Here is an 18,863-nt window from a genome sequence, read left to right on the forward strand (position 1 = left end):
AGCCCACCCTCGTGGGTGATCCGATCCAACAGGGAGGAATACTAGCCAGTCAGCTACCTTTATACCTGGGCAGGTAATGGGCGGAGTCGGAGGTGGTCAGCCCAGGTATAACAGTGCGACAAGAGGCGACCTCGTGTAGTGATGTGACAGTGAGAACAGTGAGAACAATATACAGTGATAACTATAACAGTGGTTTACCACATTCACCCCTTGTTTAGATTAGAGTCCGGCGGGGTGAAGTGTATTACCAGCTCTGGTATGTCAGTCTGTCCGGAGGCTTCGTTAGCCTCTCCGATCGTCGCAGCGGCGGTGTTACATTATCCGGTGTTAAAGCTGGTGTCTGCGTAGTCGGCAAAGGCTCGTGGGGTTCCGGCATGCCGTCTACCTCGGCTGGACTCGGGGGGTTGGGAGGGGGGGGTGAGGGTGCGAGGTCTCGTAAGGAGACAGTGTCCTCCCGTCCGTCTGGGTAAGCCACATAGGCGTACTGGGGGTTGGCGTGCAGGAGGTTCACCTTCTCGACCAGGGGATCCGTTTTATGGGCCCTCACGTGCTTTCGCAGCAAGACGGGTCCCGGAGAGGTCAGCCAGGTTGGTAGGGTGGTTCCCGTAGTCGACTTCCTGGGGAAGACAAACATTCGGGCATGGGGGGTGGTGTTAATGGCAGTGCAAAGTAGTGACCGGATGGAGTGCAGCGCAATCGGGAGGACCTCTTGCCAGCGGGAGGTTGGGAGGCCCTTAGACTTTAAGGCTAAGAGGGTGGCCTTCCATACCGTCGCGTTCTCTCTTTCCACCTGGCCGTTCCCTCGGGGGTTGTAGCTGGTGGTCCTGCTTGCTGCAATACCCCTCTCCAATAGGAACTGACGGAGTTCCTCGCTCATGAAGGAGGCGCCCCGGTCACTATGTATATAGTTCGGGAACCCGAACAAGGCGAAGAGTTTGTTCAGGCATTTAATGACCGTGTTACTGGTCATGTCTGGGCAGGGGAAGGCAAAGGGGAAACGGGAGTACTCATCAACGATGTTGAGGAAGTACACATTACGGTCGGATGACAGTAGGGGCCCCTTGAAGTCGATGCTCAGACGCTCGAAGGGGCGGGTGGCCTTGATCAGGCTTGCTCTGTCCGGCTTATAGAAGTGCGGTTTGCACTCAGCACAGATCTGGCAGTTCCTGGTCATGGTCCTGACCTCCTCGATGGAGTATGGCAGGTTGCGGGCCTTAATGAAATGGTAGAGTCTGGTGACTCCGGGGTGGCAGAGGTCATTGTGGAGGGTCTGAAGTCTATCACTTTGCGCGCTGGCGCATGTAATGCGTGAAAGAGCATCAGGGGGGTCGTTCAGTTTACCGGGCCGGTACAAGATCTCATAATCATAGGTGGAAAGCTCGATTCTCCACCTCAAGATTTTGTCGTTCTTGATCTTGCCCCTCAGCTTGTTATTAAACATGAAGGCAACCGAGCGTTGGTCGGTGAGGAGGGTAAATCGTTTGCCTGCCAAGTAGTGCCTCCAGCGCCGTACTGCCTCCACAATTGCCTGGGCTTCCTTCTCGACCGACGAGTGTCGGGTCTCGGGGCCCTGTAGGGTCCTTGAGAAGAAGGCTACCGGCCTACCCTCCTGGTTAAGGGTAGCGGCTAGGGCGAAGTCGGATGCATCGCTCTCCACTTGGAAGGGGATTGACTCATCCACTGCGTGCATTGTGGCCTTGGCTATGTCTCCCTTAATGAGGGAGAAGGCCGCGCACGCCTCTTCCGTGAGGGGGAAGGATGTGGTTTTCAGGAGGGGTCTGGCTTTGTCCGCATAATTGGGTACCCATTGGGCATAGTAGGCGAAAAGCCCCAGGGTTCTCCTAAGTGCTTTTGGACAGTGGGGGAGGGGTAGCTCCATGAGGGGGCGCATTCTTTCGGGGTCGGGGCCGATGACTCCGTTCTCTACTACACAGCCAAGGATGGCAAGGCGCGCTGTGTTAAACACGCATTTCTCCTTATTGTAGGTGAGGTTCAGCCGTTGGGCCGTACGGAGGAATTTCTCCAGATTCACGTCATGGTCCTGCCGGTTGCGGCCGCAGATGGTGACGTTATCGAGATAGGGGAAAGTGGCCTGTAGTCCGTTCTGGTCAACCATCCGGTCCATCTCCCGTTGGAAAACCGAGACCCCGTTGGTGACACCAAAGGGGACCCTAAGGAATTGGTAGAGGCGGCCATTCGCCTCGAAGGCGGTGTACTGGCTGTCCTCCGGGCTGATGGGGAGTTGGTGGTAGGCCGACTTGAGGTCGATGGTCGAGAATACGCGGTATTGTGCAATCTCATTGACCATGTCCGATATGCGGGGGAGGGGGTATGCGTCCAGCTGGGTGTATCTGTTTATGGTCTGGCTGTAGTCGATAACCAGGCGATTTTTGTCGCCGGTCTTGACTACCACCACCTGGGCACGCCAGGGGCTGCTGCTCCCCTCAATAATGCCCTCTTTCAGGAGTCGCTGCACCTCAGAGCTAATGAAGGCTCTGTCCCCAGCGCTGTACCGCCTGCTCTTAGTAGCGACAGGTTTGCAGTCGGGGGTGAGGTTAGCGAACAGGGAAGGTGGCGGTACCTTGAGGGTGGATAGGCTGCAGGTGTTACGCGGTGGGCGGTTTAACTTTCGCTGGTTGTCGACTGTGAGTGGGGGGAGGGGTCCACCGTATGCTAGGGTTACACTTTGGAGGTGGGATTGGAAGTCCAGCCCTAGTATGACGGCAGCGCACAGCTGGGGGAGTACGAGGAGTTTAAAATTTTTATACTCTGTCCCTTTAACCGACAATGTCACGACACAGTAGCCGTTGATGTCTGTGGCGTGCGACCTCGATGCCATCGAGATGCGGCTGCGCGTTGGCAGGACGGGGAGGGAGTAGTGGCTCACCGTGTCTGGGTGGATGAAGCTCTCCGTGCTTCCGCTGTCGAACAGGCAGGTCGTGGCGTGGCCGTTGACTTTGATGTCCATCATTGAGCTGGCCAGGTGGTGCGGGCGGGCTTGATCCAGGGTCACGGAAGCTAGGGTGTAGATGAGCGTGTCGTTGTCATGACAAGATGGCGGCGAAGATGGCGGCCCCCGTAGTTCACATGAGGCTCTGTTTAAATCGTTTGCCCCGCACAAAGATGGCCGCCCCTGCTGTTCCCATGAGGCTCTGCAGGCTTCGGCTGCCCCGCACAAAGATGGCCGCCCCTGGTTTTCCCATGAGGCTCTGCAGGCTTCGGCTGCCCCGCACAAAGATGGCCGCCCCTGGTTTTCCCATGAGGCTCTGCAGGCTTCGGCTGCCCCGCACAAAGATGGCCGCCCCCAGGGTTCGCATGAGGCACTGCTGGCTTCTGAGGATTTGCTTCTGCAGGCCTTGGAGAAGTGGCCTTTCTTGAGGCAGGTTTTGCAGGTCGAGTTTTTGGCTGGGCAGCGCGACCTCGGATGCTTCTCCTGGCCGCAAAAGAAGCAGCCAGCGGCCCGATCGGGGTTGCCTGATGTCGGGGCCGGTACCGGGGCTAGCGGGCCCGGTCGGATCCGTGATGCAGACGCTGAGGTAGGTCCCGGGGGCAGCGCTGTGAAGGGTGGTGGGGTGGGGGTCGGGCCCGAGTCCCAGGGTCGCGAATAGTACCTGGCAAACGCTTCCTGGTCTTGCTGGGTGGCCTCTAGGGTGAGGGCGAGGGCTTCGGCCTTGTCCAGGTCTATGTCCTTAGCTTCAAGCAGTCTTTGCCGTGTGTAGTCGGAACGTAGGCCTCTCACCAAGGCGTCGCGGACATTGTCTTCCATGTTCGCAGTAGCCGTCACCGCTTTAAAGTCACAGTTCCTGCCGAGTTGTCTCAGCGCTCGTGAAAATTCAGCTATCGATTCTCCTGGCTGTTGCTGGCGAGATCTTAAGAGATGCCTAGTGTACATGTAGTTTACCGGGCTCCGGTACTGCTGTTTCAGTAGGTTGATGGCGTCGTCGTACGTAGTCATGTCCTGGATGAGTGTATATACTCTCGGGCTCGCTTGGGCTTTCAGGACTCTTAGTTTGGATCTCTGAGGGACGACGGCTTCCTCCAGGTACGATTCGAAGCAGTCCAGCCAGTGTTTGAAGTCGTTGGCTGAGTTTGGTGCCTGTGGGTTTAGATCCAGGTATGGTGGTTTCAAGGCTTGCAGCCAAGCCGGCTGGTGTGGCCCGTTGTCTGGAGGCTGCTGTTGCTGTGCTGCTGGGTGAGCTCCTTGCTGTTGCTGTTCATTATCAGACATCTTTAAAATTTAGTCAATAAAATTGATATGCCTATCAATTAGTCCAATAAAAGGCGACGAGTTAAGAACGTAACTGAAGGTTTTTATTGGCTAAATAACAGAGCCCACCCTCGTGGGTGATCCGATCCAACAGGGAGGAATACTAGCCAGTCAGCTACCTTTATACCTGGGCAGGTAATGGGCGGAGTCGGAGGTGGTCAGCCCAGGTATAACAGTGCGACAAGAGGCGACCTCGTGTAGTGATGTGACAGTGAGAACAGTGAGAACAATATACAGTGATAACTATAACAGTGGTTTACCACAATGACGTCATATAATCGTGCAACGCCCTTTGTGCGCCCCAAACCGGAACTTCACTCGCGCCGGCCCATTGTGCGCCGGGCGTCCCGAGCGACTGTGAAGTGGAACGGTACACAGGGCAGCCGGGCCGGGGGGAGCGCTAATTAAAGGGCACTTACCCAGCAGTATAAAGGCCAGCCATTTTTCAGCATTCACTCTTGTGCAACGGTTTTTTGGACAGAGACCAAGGAGGAGAGTTTACTGGTTTGGACCAACACTTGGACAGGTATTTTTGGCTCAGGCCAGAGCTTACCAATTATCTTAGCCTTCATTCAGAGCTCAGTGTTTGCCAGCATATAATGGGGGCTGCATTGGGTGGCAACGCTGAATTTCAGCCTTATGCCAGAAGGGCTTATAGACGCCGTGAGAGAGTGGCAGCCCTGGCTAGACGCAGAGGGGGCAACAGGCGTCGCCAACTGAGGCCTTACCCACGCAGGGTATACCGCCAGCAGACCTCCTATCTGACCATGTCTGCCGCAATGTGTGTTAGGAGGCTGCGATTCCGAAGGGAGGTGGTTGCAGACATCTGCCGGCTGCTTCAGAGAGATCTGCAGCCACAGCTGATGCGCAGGACGTCTCTGTCGGTGGCAGTGAAGGTGACGGTGGCTCTCAACTTCTATGCCTCCGGCTCCTTCCAATCCGCTACTGGGGACATCGCTAACATCTCCCAGTTCGCCGTGCATTGCTGCATCCGCCAGGTGACCGAAGCCCTTTTCAGAAGGAGACATCAATTCATCTCCTTCCCCATGACCCTGGACAAGCAGCAGCAGCGTGCACTGGGGTTTGCAAGAATAGCGGGCTTCCCCATGGTGCAGGGCGCCATTGACTGCACGCATGTGGCTTTGCGGGCACCTCTTGAGCATGCCGAGGATTACCGCAACCAGAAGGGCTACCATTCCCTCAATGTACAGCTGGTGTGTGACCACAGGCAGCGCATCCTAGCTGTCAATGCCCGCTTTCCAGGCAGCAGCCACGATGCCTTTATCCTGCGACAGACAACTGTGGCTGACATGTTCCAGGCACAGCCTCCCCCAAGAGGATGGCTTATCGGGGACAAAGGCTATCCTTTGTGTACCTGGCTCATGACCCCGCTCCGCGCGCCCACGACCCCTGCTGAAGAGGCATACAACGAGAGCCATCAAGCGACGAAGAACCTCATAGAACAAACAATCGGCGTGCTCAAGCAACGGTTCCGCTGTCTCGATCGCTCCGGGGGAGCCCTCCAGTATTCGCAGGATCGAGTCTCCCAATTCGTCGTCTTTTGCTGCATGCTGCACAACCTGGCTATCCGCAGGACTCAGGCACGGCCACCTCACGTTGGACCACCACCTCAGGAGGAGGAGCAGGAGGAGCATGAGGACGACGAGGACGAGGAGTACCAGCCCAGGAGGGACGCACAAGGTCCAAGGGTCGCCCGTCGTCGGCTTATTGAACGTCACTTCTAGGCCCCCTGTCAGGGAATGGCTTGCGCCAATGATAGAACATGATTGCAGCCGCTCCGCAAGCCCGCAGCCGGTTAAGGCAACAAACACTTCAAAGATCAAACATGGACAATGTGAATAAATAAAATGCTTTATTGTACAAACTCTGGGCCCTTCCCACATGAATACCAAAAACAGAGGAAACCCACAAAAAACACTCAAACACATTACTCGCTCCCACAACCTGGGGAGGATTAACAAAATAGGGCAACTAAAATAGCCGTCATTGTCGGCCTTCGTCCAAAACAAACCACATCATCGGCCTTCAAAAAACTAACATCCAATTCTCGGCCTCAAGAAACAAACACAAATGGCCACACATTCGAATATTTGGCCTGCTAGGGCGATGCCTTGGCCATCTTTGGCTGGCCCCTGCCCGCCCTGCTGCTCCGCCTCAAAGTAAGGCCATTGGCTGCTGCAAGGCTGGGGGCAGGCTCCTGAGGGGCACATGTCGTGACGGCAGATGCCCTTGGGGGTCGGCCTAGTCGAGGTCTGGGCGTCGAGCAGCCGGCTGTTGATTGCTGCAGCTGTGGCTGGCCAGCATCAGTCGCTGCAGCAGCTCCTGGCAGCTCCACTGGGGGAGTGGCAGTGGCGGCTGGAGGAATGGCGGCAAGCTGGCGGATGGCAGGCGCTCGCTGGTCGCCTGAGACACTGGCAGTCGCCCAGGCCAGCACTGCAGCATGCGCACCAATCTGCCGAGGGACAGACCGATGTGCTGCTGCAGCGCGCCGGGTGCCCTGGCGATGCCTGGCAGACACAGCGAGTGTGGCAGCAGTGAGTGCCCGTGTTGACCTGTTCACTGCCCGCAGCAGAGCAGCCAGTGACTGGACGGCACCACTAATCACCTGGCCAGTCGCTGCAAGATCTGCCCGGTATTCCGTCCGACTGGTGGCCTCTAAGGGCCCGAACTCGGCTACACTCCGAGAGAGGGAATCGATGGACTCAGGCAACCGTGACACTACCGCCATGAGCTCCGTGTGCCGGCGCTCCGAGTCCGCGGACAAGTCTTCGAGGCCTTCCATCTCCTCGGCGAAGAGCATCTCCTGACTGGAGGCCGGACTCTCCCTCTGGGGAGAAGGCCGCCGAGCTGCCCGACCCTTCCTGCGTTGCTGGAGGCCGCTGGGCCCAGCAATTGGACTCCCCTCCGACGCATCCCCCCTCTGGGGAGAAGGCCGCCGAGCTTCCACCCCCCTCCCGCCTTTCTGCAGCACGCAGGTCCCAGGAGCTCCCCTCCCCTTCGACACTTCTGTGGTGTATGTGCCTTTAAGAGCAATTGTGGTGTATGTGCCTTTAAGAGCAACAGGAGTGCGTAATGCCGGTAATTGCCACTTGGGCTATATAAGCCTGTGTATTGTGTATATCCTTTAGAACCCCCCCCCCAGACTTGCTTAGTAAATACCTATGAACCAACTCCTGTCTTCAGTGTCTTTATCTACACACGGACATTACAGTGGCGACGAAGTGGAAACGGACTTACCTGCAATTCGGCAGCACCTCAAGGACATCGATTCCTCCAGCGTCCAGAAGACTCAAGGAAGTTATAGAAACTGTGGTTTCACCAGCTGGCCAAGCTGGTGGCAGGTACTGCGCTAATCCTTCCTGGGCGTCAGGCTGGGGCTCCAGCGTCAGGCTCTACAGCTGAGACAGGCAGCGAAATCGGAGGCAAGCAATAACGGACTGGGAGGGTGCACTCGGGAGACGGCCGGCGCGGCAAGCAGGTCAGCGTTTAGACCTCCGTCGGGAACGAGTCTCCAACAGCGAATAAACGGAAACCACAGTAAAACAGTGTTGTTATCGGTAGCAGCGGCGGGAAAGCGCAGGAAGCGCCATATTGTTGCTACAGAGAGAGAAAAAAAGCGCGGGATGCGCCATTTTTTTTTTGAAATGCCTAAGTCTGGCAATATTGATGCTTTTGATAACGAAACAGAGCCTAACTTTGGCAATATTGATGTTTTTGATAACAAGATAGAAAATTGGACCACATATGTAGAAAGAGTGGAGGTGTTTTGCACCGCAAATGGAATAGAAGATGAAAAAAAAGCTTCAGTGCTTCTGGATCTAATGGGCGCAGAAACATACAAGCTGTTACGCAACTTAATCACTCCAGCCGAACCGATGGACAAGAATTTTGAGGAGATTGTTGATACCCTACACTGCCAATTCGAGGCAGGACTGGCAGATTCTCTGCAAGACAAATTCATCTGCGATCCCCTAAGTGTAGAAACACAAAAAAAGGTATCTTCTGGAAAAGATTTAACATTGGACAAGGCTTTCAGTGCAATAGGAGCGGCAAAGATACAGCAAAGGCCACAGGACTTCGGCACCCATGAAATGACACGGGGTTTCAAGAGATGTTATCGCTGCGGCAGATCCAACCATGACCAGAGGGATTGCTGGTTCAAAGAAAAAGCATGCAGGCGATGCGGAAAGATGGGACACATTCCACGTGTATGCCGATCTGAAAATAAAAAATCCACTAACGGGAAAAGAATCAATAAGGAAAAGCACAGAAAGGTACAAATGATGATGGACAGTAGCTCCAAAGACCAGAAGAGCGATAGCGACTCCGGGAACAAGAGACTAAGCTCTCTCAAATTACATAATGTAATTGCCAATGAAGATTACCAGACCATTTGAGTTACCCTCATAATAGCAGGGTCCCCAGTTAAAATGGAGCTAGATACAGGATCAGCTCTAACCGTAATAAATCGACGAGATTACGAGAGGCTATTTTCGCATATACCTCTAAAAGACACATCCATTATCTTAAAAACATATACGGGGCAGAAAGTATACCCCAAAGGAAAAATAAAGGTGCCTGTGGTATACAACGGCAAAGAAATACAAAAGTTGTATTTATACATTCTACAAGATGGTGGTCCACCATTGTTGGGACGTGAATGGATAAGGAAGATACGTTTAGACTGGCACTCCATTCAGGCACTGACGGTGACCAGTAAGGAAAAAAACAAGGATGACATCATACCTGAACGATTAAAAGACACCTTGGCCAACGCCAAAGAAGTGTTTCAAGAGAAACTAGGAACCTTGAAAGGCATCACCGCCTCAATAAAAGTGGAAGATGCAGCAATTCCAAAAAAATTTTAAGGCAAGACCGGTGCCATACGCAATACGTCCAGCAGTCGAGGCAGAGCTGGAGAATTTGGAAAAGTCAGGCGTATTATCCAAAATAGATTGGAGCGAATGGGCAACACCCATCGTTCCAGTCATGAAAAAAGCATTGAAAAATAACTCTGAGGAACAGAGAAAAATTCGCATCTGTGGGGACTTTAAGGTGACTGTAAACCCGGTTCTTCACACGGTACAGTATCCTCTTCCGAGGATAGAAGATATTTTCGCCTCACTATCCGAAGGAAAACGTTTCACAAAAATTGACTTGGCACAGGCATATCTACAGATGGAGGTTGAGGAGACCTCTAAAAAGTATCTCACAATAAACACACACAAAGGCCTGTACCAGTACAATCGACTGGTTTTTGGAGTAGCATCAGCTCCAGCTATCTGGCAAAGAGCTATGGAGCAAGTCCTGCAAGGGATTCCGGGGACTCAGTGTTACCTAGACGACATCCTTATAACAGGAGAAAACGACAACGAGCACCTTGCCAATTTGGAGCAGGTGCTCACTAGGCTGAAAGAACGGGGCCTACGAGCAAATCGCCCCAAGTGCGAATTTTTCCAAAATCAGATATCATATTGTGGCCACATAATTAATAAGGAAGGGTTGCATAAGTCAGCTGAAAAAATTGAAGCAGTTATAAAAGCCCCAGCACCTGAAAATGTTTCACAATTGAGGTCATTCCTGGGATTAATAAATTACTATCATAAATTTTTACCGAACTTATCAACTATTCTACATCCTCTTAATGATCTTCTACACACAGGAGTGATTTGGAAATGGAACGAAGACTGTAAACGTGCCTTCCATAAATGTAAAGACTTAATCACATCCGAGAAAGTTTTGGCTCATTACAACCCATCACTACCAATCAGACTGGCGTGCGATGCATCCCCTTACGGCATAGGAGCGGTATTGTCCCATAGATTCCCTGATGGCTCGGAACGGCCGATAGCTTTTGCGTCACGCTCATTGAACTCAGCTGAGCGTAACTATTCCCAGATAGACAGGGAAGCACTCAGCCTGGTATGGGGAGTGAAGAAATTCAACCATTACCTACACGGACAAAAATTTACCTTGCTGACTGACCATCAACCCCTCATCTCCATATTCAACCCTAAGAAAGGTGTCCCCATTATGACGGCACAAAGACTACAGAGGTGGTCCCTTTTTCTAGGGGCACACCAATACAACATTGAATACAAAGGGTCAAAACAGCATGGGAATGCTGACGGTTTATCGCGCCTGCCGTTGCCAACGATAGAAGAGGCACCTACAGTAGACCCAGTAGAGATATTCCACTCTACCATAGTGGAATGTCTACCGGTGACAAATTCTGTCATTGAAAGGGAGACCAGAAATGACCCTACTCTCTCACGGGTCTACGATTTAACAATGAAGGGATGGCCAGCACATGGCGAACCACTTGCCAGCATTCTCGCAAAGAAGAGAACAGCTGTCAGTGTGCCGAGGAACCTTGATGTGTGGATCCAGAGTGGTGATTCCACCCAAACTCCAGGATAAAGTGCTAAAGGAGCTTCACGAGGGGCATCTGGGTGGAGTGAAAATGAAGAACCTAGCTAGGGCGTTTGTATGGTGGCCAGGTATCGATGGAGACATCGAAGACATGACCAAGAGCTGCCTAGGATGCCAGAAGGTCCAAAATGCTCCGCCACAGGCCCCTCTACATCCATGGGAGTGGCCCTCATCTCCCTGGCAAAGGGTGCACATCGACTTTGCTGGTCCATTTATGGACTCAATGTTCTTAATCGCAGTTGATGCACACTCCAAGTGGCCGGAGGTAATAAAGATGTCCTCCACCACCACGGAAAAAACCATCACAGTATTAAGGACCATATTTGCCAGGAATGGGCTGCCGGAACAGATATGTTCTGATAATGGACCGCAATTTGTGTCCGAAGAATTCAGAAAGTTCTTAAAGAACAATGGGGTAAACACTACACGTCCGCCCCATACCATCCCGCCACCAATGGATTGGCTGAAAGGTTTGTCCAGACCTTTAAGAAGGCCATAAAGGCCATGGGTAATGAAGACATAAAACTTCAGCACAAGGTGGATAACTTCTTATTTGCATATAGGAATGCAACACATATGGTTACAAACCAAACTCCCGCCATGATGTTCTGCAATAGAAACCTAAGATGCCGGCTGGATTTGGTCAAGCCCAACATCCGAAGGGACGTGGAGAACCGGCAGTTTCAGGGCATGAATGAAAGGCCAACTAAGGCCTTCCAGATAGGCCAACCGGTTTTGGCCCGGGACTACCGTACCGAGAAATGGCAGCCTGGAACTATCTGCACACGACTAGGACCACTGATGTATACCCTGGACATCGGAGAAAGCATAATAAGGCGCCATGCTGACCAAATCATCAAGTCATCCGAAAAGGGACAACCTACACCACCACGCTATACATCTAACGATGAAGTAGAGATACCCATATCTACCTCCGATCCGGTGATACTGGAACCCGATGAACCTGACACTGGCCTTCAAGCCGAATCAGCCTTGCCAGAAGAACCTACTACACCACCAGAAACTACTACACCCCCGAGGCGTTATCCGGACCGAGTCAGGAAGCCTCCTGAGAGACTAACTTATAATTAATTAATACAGCAATGTATATTATTTTGCATATAACATGTAATTAATAATTACTTAAAATATGATGTACTAGTTAGCTAGAAGGGGAGGAATTGCGGTGTATGTGCCTTTAAGAGCAATTGTGGTGTATGTGCCTTTAAGAGCCCCAGGTGTGCGTAATGCCGGTAATTGTCACTTGGGCTATATAAGCCTGTGTATTGTGTATATCCTTTAGAACCCACCCCCAGACTTGCTTAGTAAATACCTATGAACCAACTCCTGTCTTCAGTGTCTTTATCTACACACGGACACTACAACTTCCGCCACGCTGCCCTCCAGGGAAGACGTGTCCCCTACATTGGCCTGGGTGGCCGCGGCTGAGGGTTCCCCTGATGGGCCGCCTTCCTCTTGCTCCTCCTCCTGCTCCTCCTCGGAGGGTCTGTCACTGGCAAGTTGAGGGACCTCCTCTTGACCACCTGAAAGCAGGAAGGCACAAGAGTAGCTTTAGAGTGAGGAGACAGCGTCAGTGCGGGATGCATGAGTGGTGGCATTCAGCGCATTGGTCGGACAGTGGCAAAGGATGTAGATCTGATGCGCAAGTGGGACGAGAGAGGTGCAAAAGGTGATGTCCTTACCATTGCTTCCCAGAACAGGGTCGGCATCTCCACATGCAACGGGCCCAATCACCCGGCGACACATGAGGCGCTCCACGCGATGTTGCAGGTCGGTGAGTGGCTGGAAATGGGGTCGTCCTCCCCCGGTCACAGTCCGGCTCCTGCGATTATTCGCCAGCTTGGCCTGCAAGAGAAAGGACGGCCTCTAAGTACAGTGTGTCGCCGTGATCTTGTGTGCACTGCCTCCCATGGTGGAATAGCCTGGCCAGTGTGTCGCCATGATCTGGTGTGCACTGCCTCCCATGGTGGAATAGCCTGGCCAGTGTGTCGCCATGAACTGGTGTGCACTGCCTCCCATGGTGGAATAGCTTGGCCAGTGTGTTCAGTGCAGAATGTGCAATTGATGCTCATGCCTGTGCCATAGCTGCTGGATGAAGGCTGGCCATTAGAGCTTTCAGGTCCCTTTGCCCATAATGTGAGGTGCACATGCAAGGATGAGGAGGTCATTGGAAAGGGTACTCACCCTGACAATGCGTGTGAGGTCATTTATCTTTTTGCGGCATTGGGCACCGGTCCTGGGGACGTCGCTGTTGGCTGACAGCTTGGTGGCGACATGCCTCCAGGCTCTCCTGTAGACGCGGACCGTCGCCTTCTTGCCATTGTCCGGGTACAAAACATGGCGCCTCTTCTCCACAGCAGCAAGCAGCACACTCAGATCACGCTCTGAGAAGCGCTGCGCACGTTCACGGGCCTTCTCCATGTCTTCAGGCGCTATTTGGGTTCAGCAGCAGTGTTCAGGCCTAGCTGGAGGGCTCCACTATCCAGGGCGTGGCAGCAGACACAGTCGACCCTTCCCCCTTAAGAGCTGGCTGGCGCCAGGGTGTCTGCTGTCAGTCACAAGATGGCCGCACCTGCGCTGCGCCCGGCCTAGGCGCTATCGATCACCGCCTCCGGCTTAGCGCCCAAAGAAGGCGTCCAACAGCAGTTTTAGCGCTCGCCCGAACTAGTAGGGCGAAGCTAATGAATATCGGAGAAGTGGCCTAGATTTGGAGGCGGACGCTAACTTTAGCGGACGCCCCACTTTAGCGCCCCAAAAGTGTCGTCAATGAATTTCTAGGCCTTCATCTTCATGGGGAGAGAGCAGGAATATGGTGTTGAGATAGAGGATCAGCCATGATCATATTGAATGGCGGAGAAGGCTCGAAGGGCCGAATGGCCTACTCCTGCTCCTAACATCCTTGACAGAGTGCTAGGATGCGAACTCATCCTCAAGAGAGCTGGATCCTGGGCTGATCTCTTCCCCTGCTTTTGCACGTGTTCACTTATGCTCGGTGAATCTCCCTCTGATTCCCTAATGTACATAGGTGCCAACTTATGAGCTGGTGCTTGGAAGGGCAAGAACGATTGATGGTGCATCTTCCAGACGACTGTGCTGTTCTTCCTCTGCTTCAGCTGTTTCGGCTCAGGTCTTGTGATGGACCTGGAAAAAGGAGAGATGTACAAGGGTTAGCAGTTAGTGGCAAATACTCACTTATACCAACTGGTGGCAGAAAGTGGTTTATGTGACAATGCATTGCAAAAGAACCTATGCTGTTTTGTTTTAATTATGAGATTCTATTGTTTGCTGAATTATGTTGATTAAATGACAATTTTATAGTGAAAATGGTATTACAGTACTAATTTGACATGCTTATTCTGTTTGCTGTGATTAGATTTCTCAAAAGTCTCTTGAAGAAGAGTTAGAAAATGCAACGAAGATTATCATTCAGGTTACTAGAGAAAAAGAAACCAAAGTTGAAGAATTTAATAAGGCTACATCTAACAGTACAACAACAATTGCTGAGCTTAGAAATACAGTTGAACATTTGGAAGAATCGTTCAGAACAGAACAACAAAGGTAACAAATAAATATGCTACAAAAATTGCTTCATATTTTTTCAATAATTATATTCCTAAGGTGAAAAATCTGCAACAAATGTATTTGGCTAACTATTTAGATGGACTTTGGCAAACCATCCTAACTTTACTAAGTGTATTACGTTTGATCAACTAAATGTGATTATTTAGATATGATTGATGCTTTGTTTAATATTGTCTCTGTGGAATAAGCTATCTAAAGAGCGATATCATGCACAAGCTTATAAATTTGTCATCTTTAAAATAAATCTTCAGAATATGCTCTAAACTCAGTATTATTTTTTAACAGATCCAAACAGTTTCAAGAAACTTTACAGGATTCTTCTTTGGAGTTGGAAAAAAAGACTATAGCACTAGGTAATTTAGAATGTGTTGTGGAATGTTTATTTGGGTGGGGTAAAAACATCTTTTACATCTCAGGATTCTAGTATTATCTGAATACACAGGAGGATTGCTTCACATGTGCATTACAGTTATTACAGTAACCAGCTGGCTTTGCAGTCAACATATATTCTGCTCTGTTTACTGACAGTTTGGCCGGAATATTTACCTGCTGACGCGCTGGGAGCGGGGCGGGGTGAGTGTCCGGTAGCGTGTGGGAAACCCAGAAGTAGCTGCAGCACGTCTGTCAGTAGCTTTTTAACCCAGCCACTGCATTTGCATCTGACTTCCAGGTTTCCCGAACAATTAGTGATAACAACATGCATGGGTCTACTTCAGCTGAAATATTTGAAGGGACCCTGTGAAGATGAAAGTTGAAGGATTTTTCAGGTGGGGAAACAGAGGAAGCAACTGAATTAATGGAGTTCCAACGTGGCAAGGCTATACCTCGCTTAAGTGATGCCTCCCTAGAGCTGATGATGCATTCTGTAAGGGCCTGCAGGGAAATTCTCTTCCCAAGACGACTCCAGCACATCACTCCTCATGTGTACTTACCTTGCAGGTGCACCTATTCCTATCTGTCCAGGCACCTAAAGCGCATCTTCAGCATTCTAATTGCTTGCTTGATGACAGTTCTCATGGTCATGTGGCTTGTATCTCTCCTGGGCCTCATTGTTTGGGCTTCTAATGGGTGTCATCAGCCACGTCTTCAGGGGGTAGCCCTTGTCTCCAAGGAGCCGGCCGTTAACTCTGCTTTGAGATCCGAAGAGCTCAGGCACGGTGGACTGGTGCAGGATGAAAGCATCATAGCAGCTGCCTGAGAATCTTGCACACACCTGCATGATGATCCTTTTGTGGTTGCATACAAGGTGAACATTGATGGAGTGGAAGCCCTTGCGGCTGATGAAGACCCCAGGGTGAACTGGGGGCGCCTTGATTGCCACATGTGTGCAATCGATGACTCCCTGGACCTGTGAGAAGCCAGCCAGAGCTGCAACGCTAAGCGCCCGCTCATTCTGACTGGCCTCATTGGTTGCAAAATGCGCACAATTGCCGGCCTTGGCAAACATGGCATTGGTCACCTGAGTGATGCATTTGTGGGCAGCAGACTGTGAGATTCTGCAGATATCTCCTGCAGATCCCTGGAAGGAGCCAGAGGCGAAGAAATAGAGGGCAATGGTGATTTTGGCAGCCACTGGCAAAGCGTACCCACCAGGTCCACTTGGCAGGTTCCCGGAGGCTGCTCTCCTGCTCCTTTTAACTTGAGAGACAACTAGCACTTCTGATGAGTTCCCAAGAGTGTAGGCCTTCATTGATTGCACCATGGGCACTCAGTCCTGGGGGGCTTATCCCACAGATGCTCTGGAGTTGCCAATTGCTACATGGTGCTCTGTAGGTTCAGCATGCTGACCCAGATGTTACAGCAACGCTGCTGTATGCACTGTGAAATTCCATGCAAGGGGCTCTGAAGATTATCAAAGGACTGCACAAAGAGCTTCTGCTGATTAATGAATGCAGCTTGGTCTGCAGTCCCTGTAATGTACAAATCAATTATTCCTGCAGCAGATGCCCAGCTGACCCTAAACCTTGCTTCTTCCTGTTGCGGCCCATCTGTACCCTCCTCTGCTTGGTCCTCTCTGGCGGTCAGTGCTTCATCCTGTGGACCATCCTGGGCATCCCTATCAAAGTGGTTGTATCTAGACGGGTGCTTGTAGGAGCTGGGCTGCCCAATGGATGTTGATGTGATGAGGGTGTTTTCTGTTCCTCTTTGGTTCCAACGTCCTCATCTCACAGAAAGAGAAAGGGAATATGGGTTAGCATAGGGTATGCAGAAAATGGCTGTGCACACAGTAGCAAGGTCACTGGTTCTTTGGAAGATGTGGGTGTTTGTAGTCACAAATTGAGTGTTGTGCTAGAAAGAAAAGGATTTAAACCAAACCCTTACCTTATTGGGCTGGTGCAAAGCCACAAAGCTCTCTCATCTACTCCCTCAATGACCTCCATGCCAATTATTTGGAGAGCCTTGTCCTCATAGTTGGTGAGACGTCACAGCTTGGTTCATCTACCAAGGTGTGTTCACTGCTGATGATAAAATGCAATATTCTCTTTTGAAAAGAGAGGAAATAAACCTTTTAATATTAGGAGGTTACAGGAGAGGCATCTCAATGAGATGTTCTTTGCTCCTGGTATGAAAGGATGAGCAGAGAACATGCAAGTAGTTCTTCATACTATATTATGAGTTGATGAGAAAATATTGCAGTGTTGTGTGATTGAAAGGAAACCTATCCTTTAGACAGCAACCAAGTTGGAAGTGCATATTCAAATATGTAGGAGGTTGAAAAAGTGAGATGTGAGGCCAGTAGTTTGCAGCCTGCATTGCAGATGTGGCAGCATACTGTGGGTTAAGTGCTTAGTGCATGCATAGTACAGCCATCCCCTTGCTTTTAGTGGGCAATCATTAGTCTTCCCTAAGTTGGCACTTTTTCTCAGTCTGAAGACCCTTTTCTCATTTGCTACCATAAACAATGCACTGAGGAGACAGTATTTTTCCACTTCTTATCATGTTTGCTGTACACTGGCTCTATTTGGAGGATGTTTTCCTGCCCAAAAATTGCCACTTTCTTCAGGACCACTTCCTCTAATAATTCGTCCAGACTCTCTTTGCTGTAGGGGGAAGCTCTGGGACCTGTTGCAAGCACGTATGTCCATAAACTCCTCAGGCTCTAACAAAAACTGCTACCTCCCTTTAAGAGTGCAACCGCTCCTAATTCCACACTCCTCACCTCCAGGTGCAACAACACTCTTCATACAGGAAAAACACACAGGGAGTATATTTAAATTAATCAAATGATCCTGTAGAATCCCGCAGGGCAGCCTTTCGCTCAAACAGTGCAGGAACGCCAAGAACACATGCTATTTTTTGGCCGAACTGCTGAATTGACCCTAATATAAATATTAATCATGTGCAAAACAAGAACACTGACAGTGATAATTGTAGTAATTGGAATTCCTTCAGAACACTAACTGTTGTAAATTAAGATATTCATGCTATCTGTTATATATTTAAAAAATGATAATTGAGCTCTCCTGATGGCAATTGTGGGGAAGTTACTGCAATCCATCATCACCACTTTGACAAGTATGACCTGATCAAACAGTCAGCATGGATTTGTGAAGGGTGGGTCATGTCTGACTAATCTGGTTGAGGAGGTCACTAACATGGTGGATAACGGAATCTCTGTGGATGTTGTACCTGTTGTCATCCAGAAAGCATTTGATAAGGTTTTGCACAAGAGATTATTAGCAAAAGTAAAAGCGCACCGAATTGAAGGTGACCTTTTGACGTGGGCTAGTAATTGGTTAGGAGGTATGAGACAGAGAGTATGGATAAAGGGAATGTACTCTGATTGGTGGGATGTGACAAGTGGTGTTCCCCAGGTATCTGTACTGAGGCCTCAGCTTTTCACCATATATATCAATGACTTGGAAGAGGGTATAGAGAGTTGTATATCCAAGATTGCAGATGGCATTAAGTTATGATGCAGAGTAAATTGTGTAGATGGGAGAAGGAAGTTACAAAAGAACATAGACAGAGTAAGTAAATGGGCAAAAATGTGACAGATGGAGTTCAATCTGGAGAAACATAGAAGATAGGAGCAGGAGTAGGCCATTCGGCCCCTCGAGCCTGCTCTGCCATTCAGTGCGATCATGGCTGATCATCCAAATTCAGTACCCTGTCCCTGCTTTCTCCCCATACCTGAAGAAATATATCCAACTCCTTCTTGAATATATTTAATGAATTGGCCTCTACCGCCTTCTGTGGTAGAGAATTCCACAGGTTCACCACTCTCTGGGTGAAGAAATTCCTCCTCATCTCAGTCCTAAATGGCTTACCCCTTATCCTTAGACTGTGACCCCTGGTTCTGGACTCCCCGACCATCGAGAACATCCTTCTTGCATCTAGTCTGTCCAGTCCTGTTAGAATTTTATAAGTTTCAATGAGATCCCCTCTCAATCTTCTAAACTCCAGCGAGTATAAGCCCAATCGACCCAATCTCTCCTCATACGTCATTCCTGCCATCCCAGGTATCAGCCTGGTGAATCTTCGCTGAACTCCTTCCACGGCAAGAACATCCTCAGGTAAGGCGACCAAAACTGCACAC

At 50.5% G+C, this 18,863-nt stretch overlaps 1 protein-coding gene across 4 annotated transcripts in view; it reads left to right on the plus strand.

Annotated features, from left to right (window-relative positions):
• Positions 1-18,863, plus strand: part of sycp1 (synaptonemal complex protein 1) — a 698,098-nt gene that overhangs the window by 339,959 nt on the left and 339,276 nt on the right. For all 4 annotated transcript variants that reach the window (XM_086011629.1, XM_086011633.1, XM_086011630.1 and 1 more), the window contains exons 13-14: positions 14,115-14,299; positions 14,609-14,676. In XM_086011629.1, the coding sequence (XP_085867755.1) occupies positions 14,115-14,299; positions 14,609-14,676 (253 nt within the window). The remainder of the gene's footprint in view (positions 1-14,114; positions 14,300-14,608; positions 14,677-18,863) is intronic.

The sequence above is a fragment of the Somniosus microcephalus genome, chromosome 18 (genome assembly GCF_052327205.1).
Source record: "Somniosus microcephalus isolate GS21.2 chromosome 18, FLI_Smic_1.0, whole genome shotgun sequence".
Classification (NCBI taxonomy): domain Eukaryota; kingdom Metazoa; phylum Chordata; class Chondrichthyes; order Squaliformes; family Somniosidae; genus Somniosus; species Somniosus microcephalus.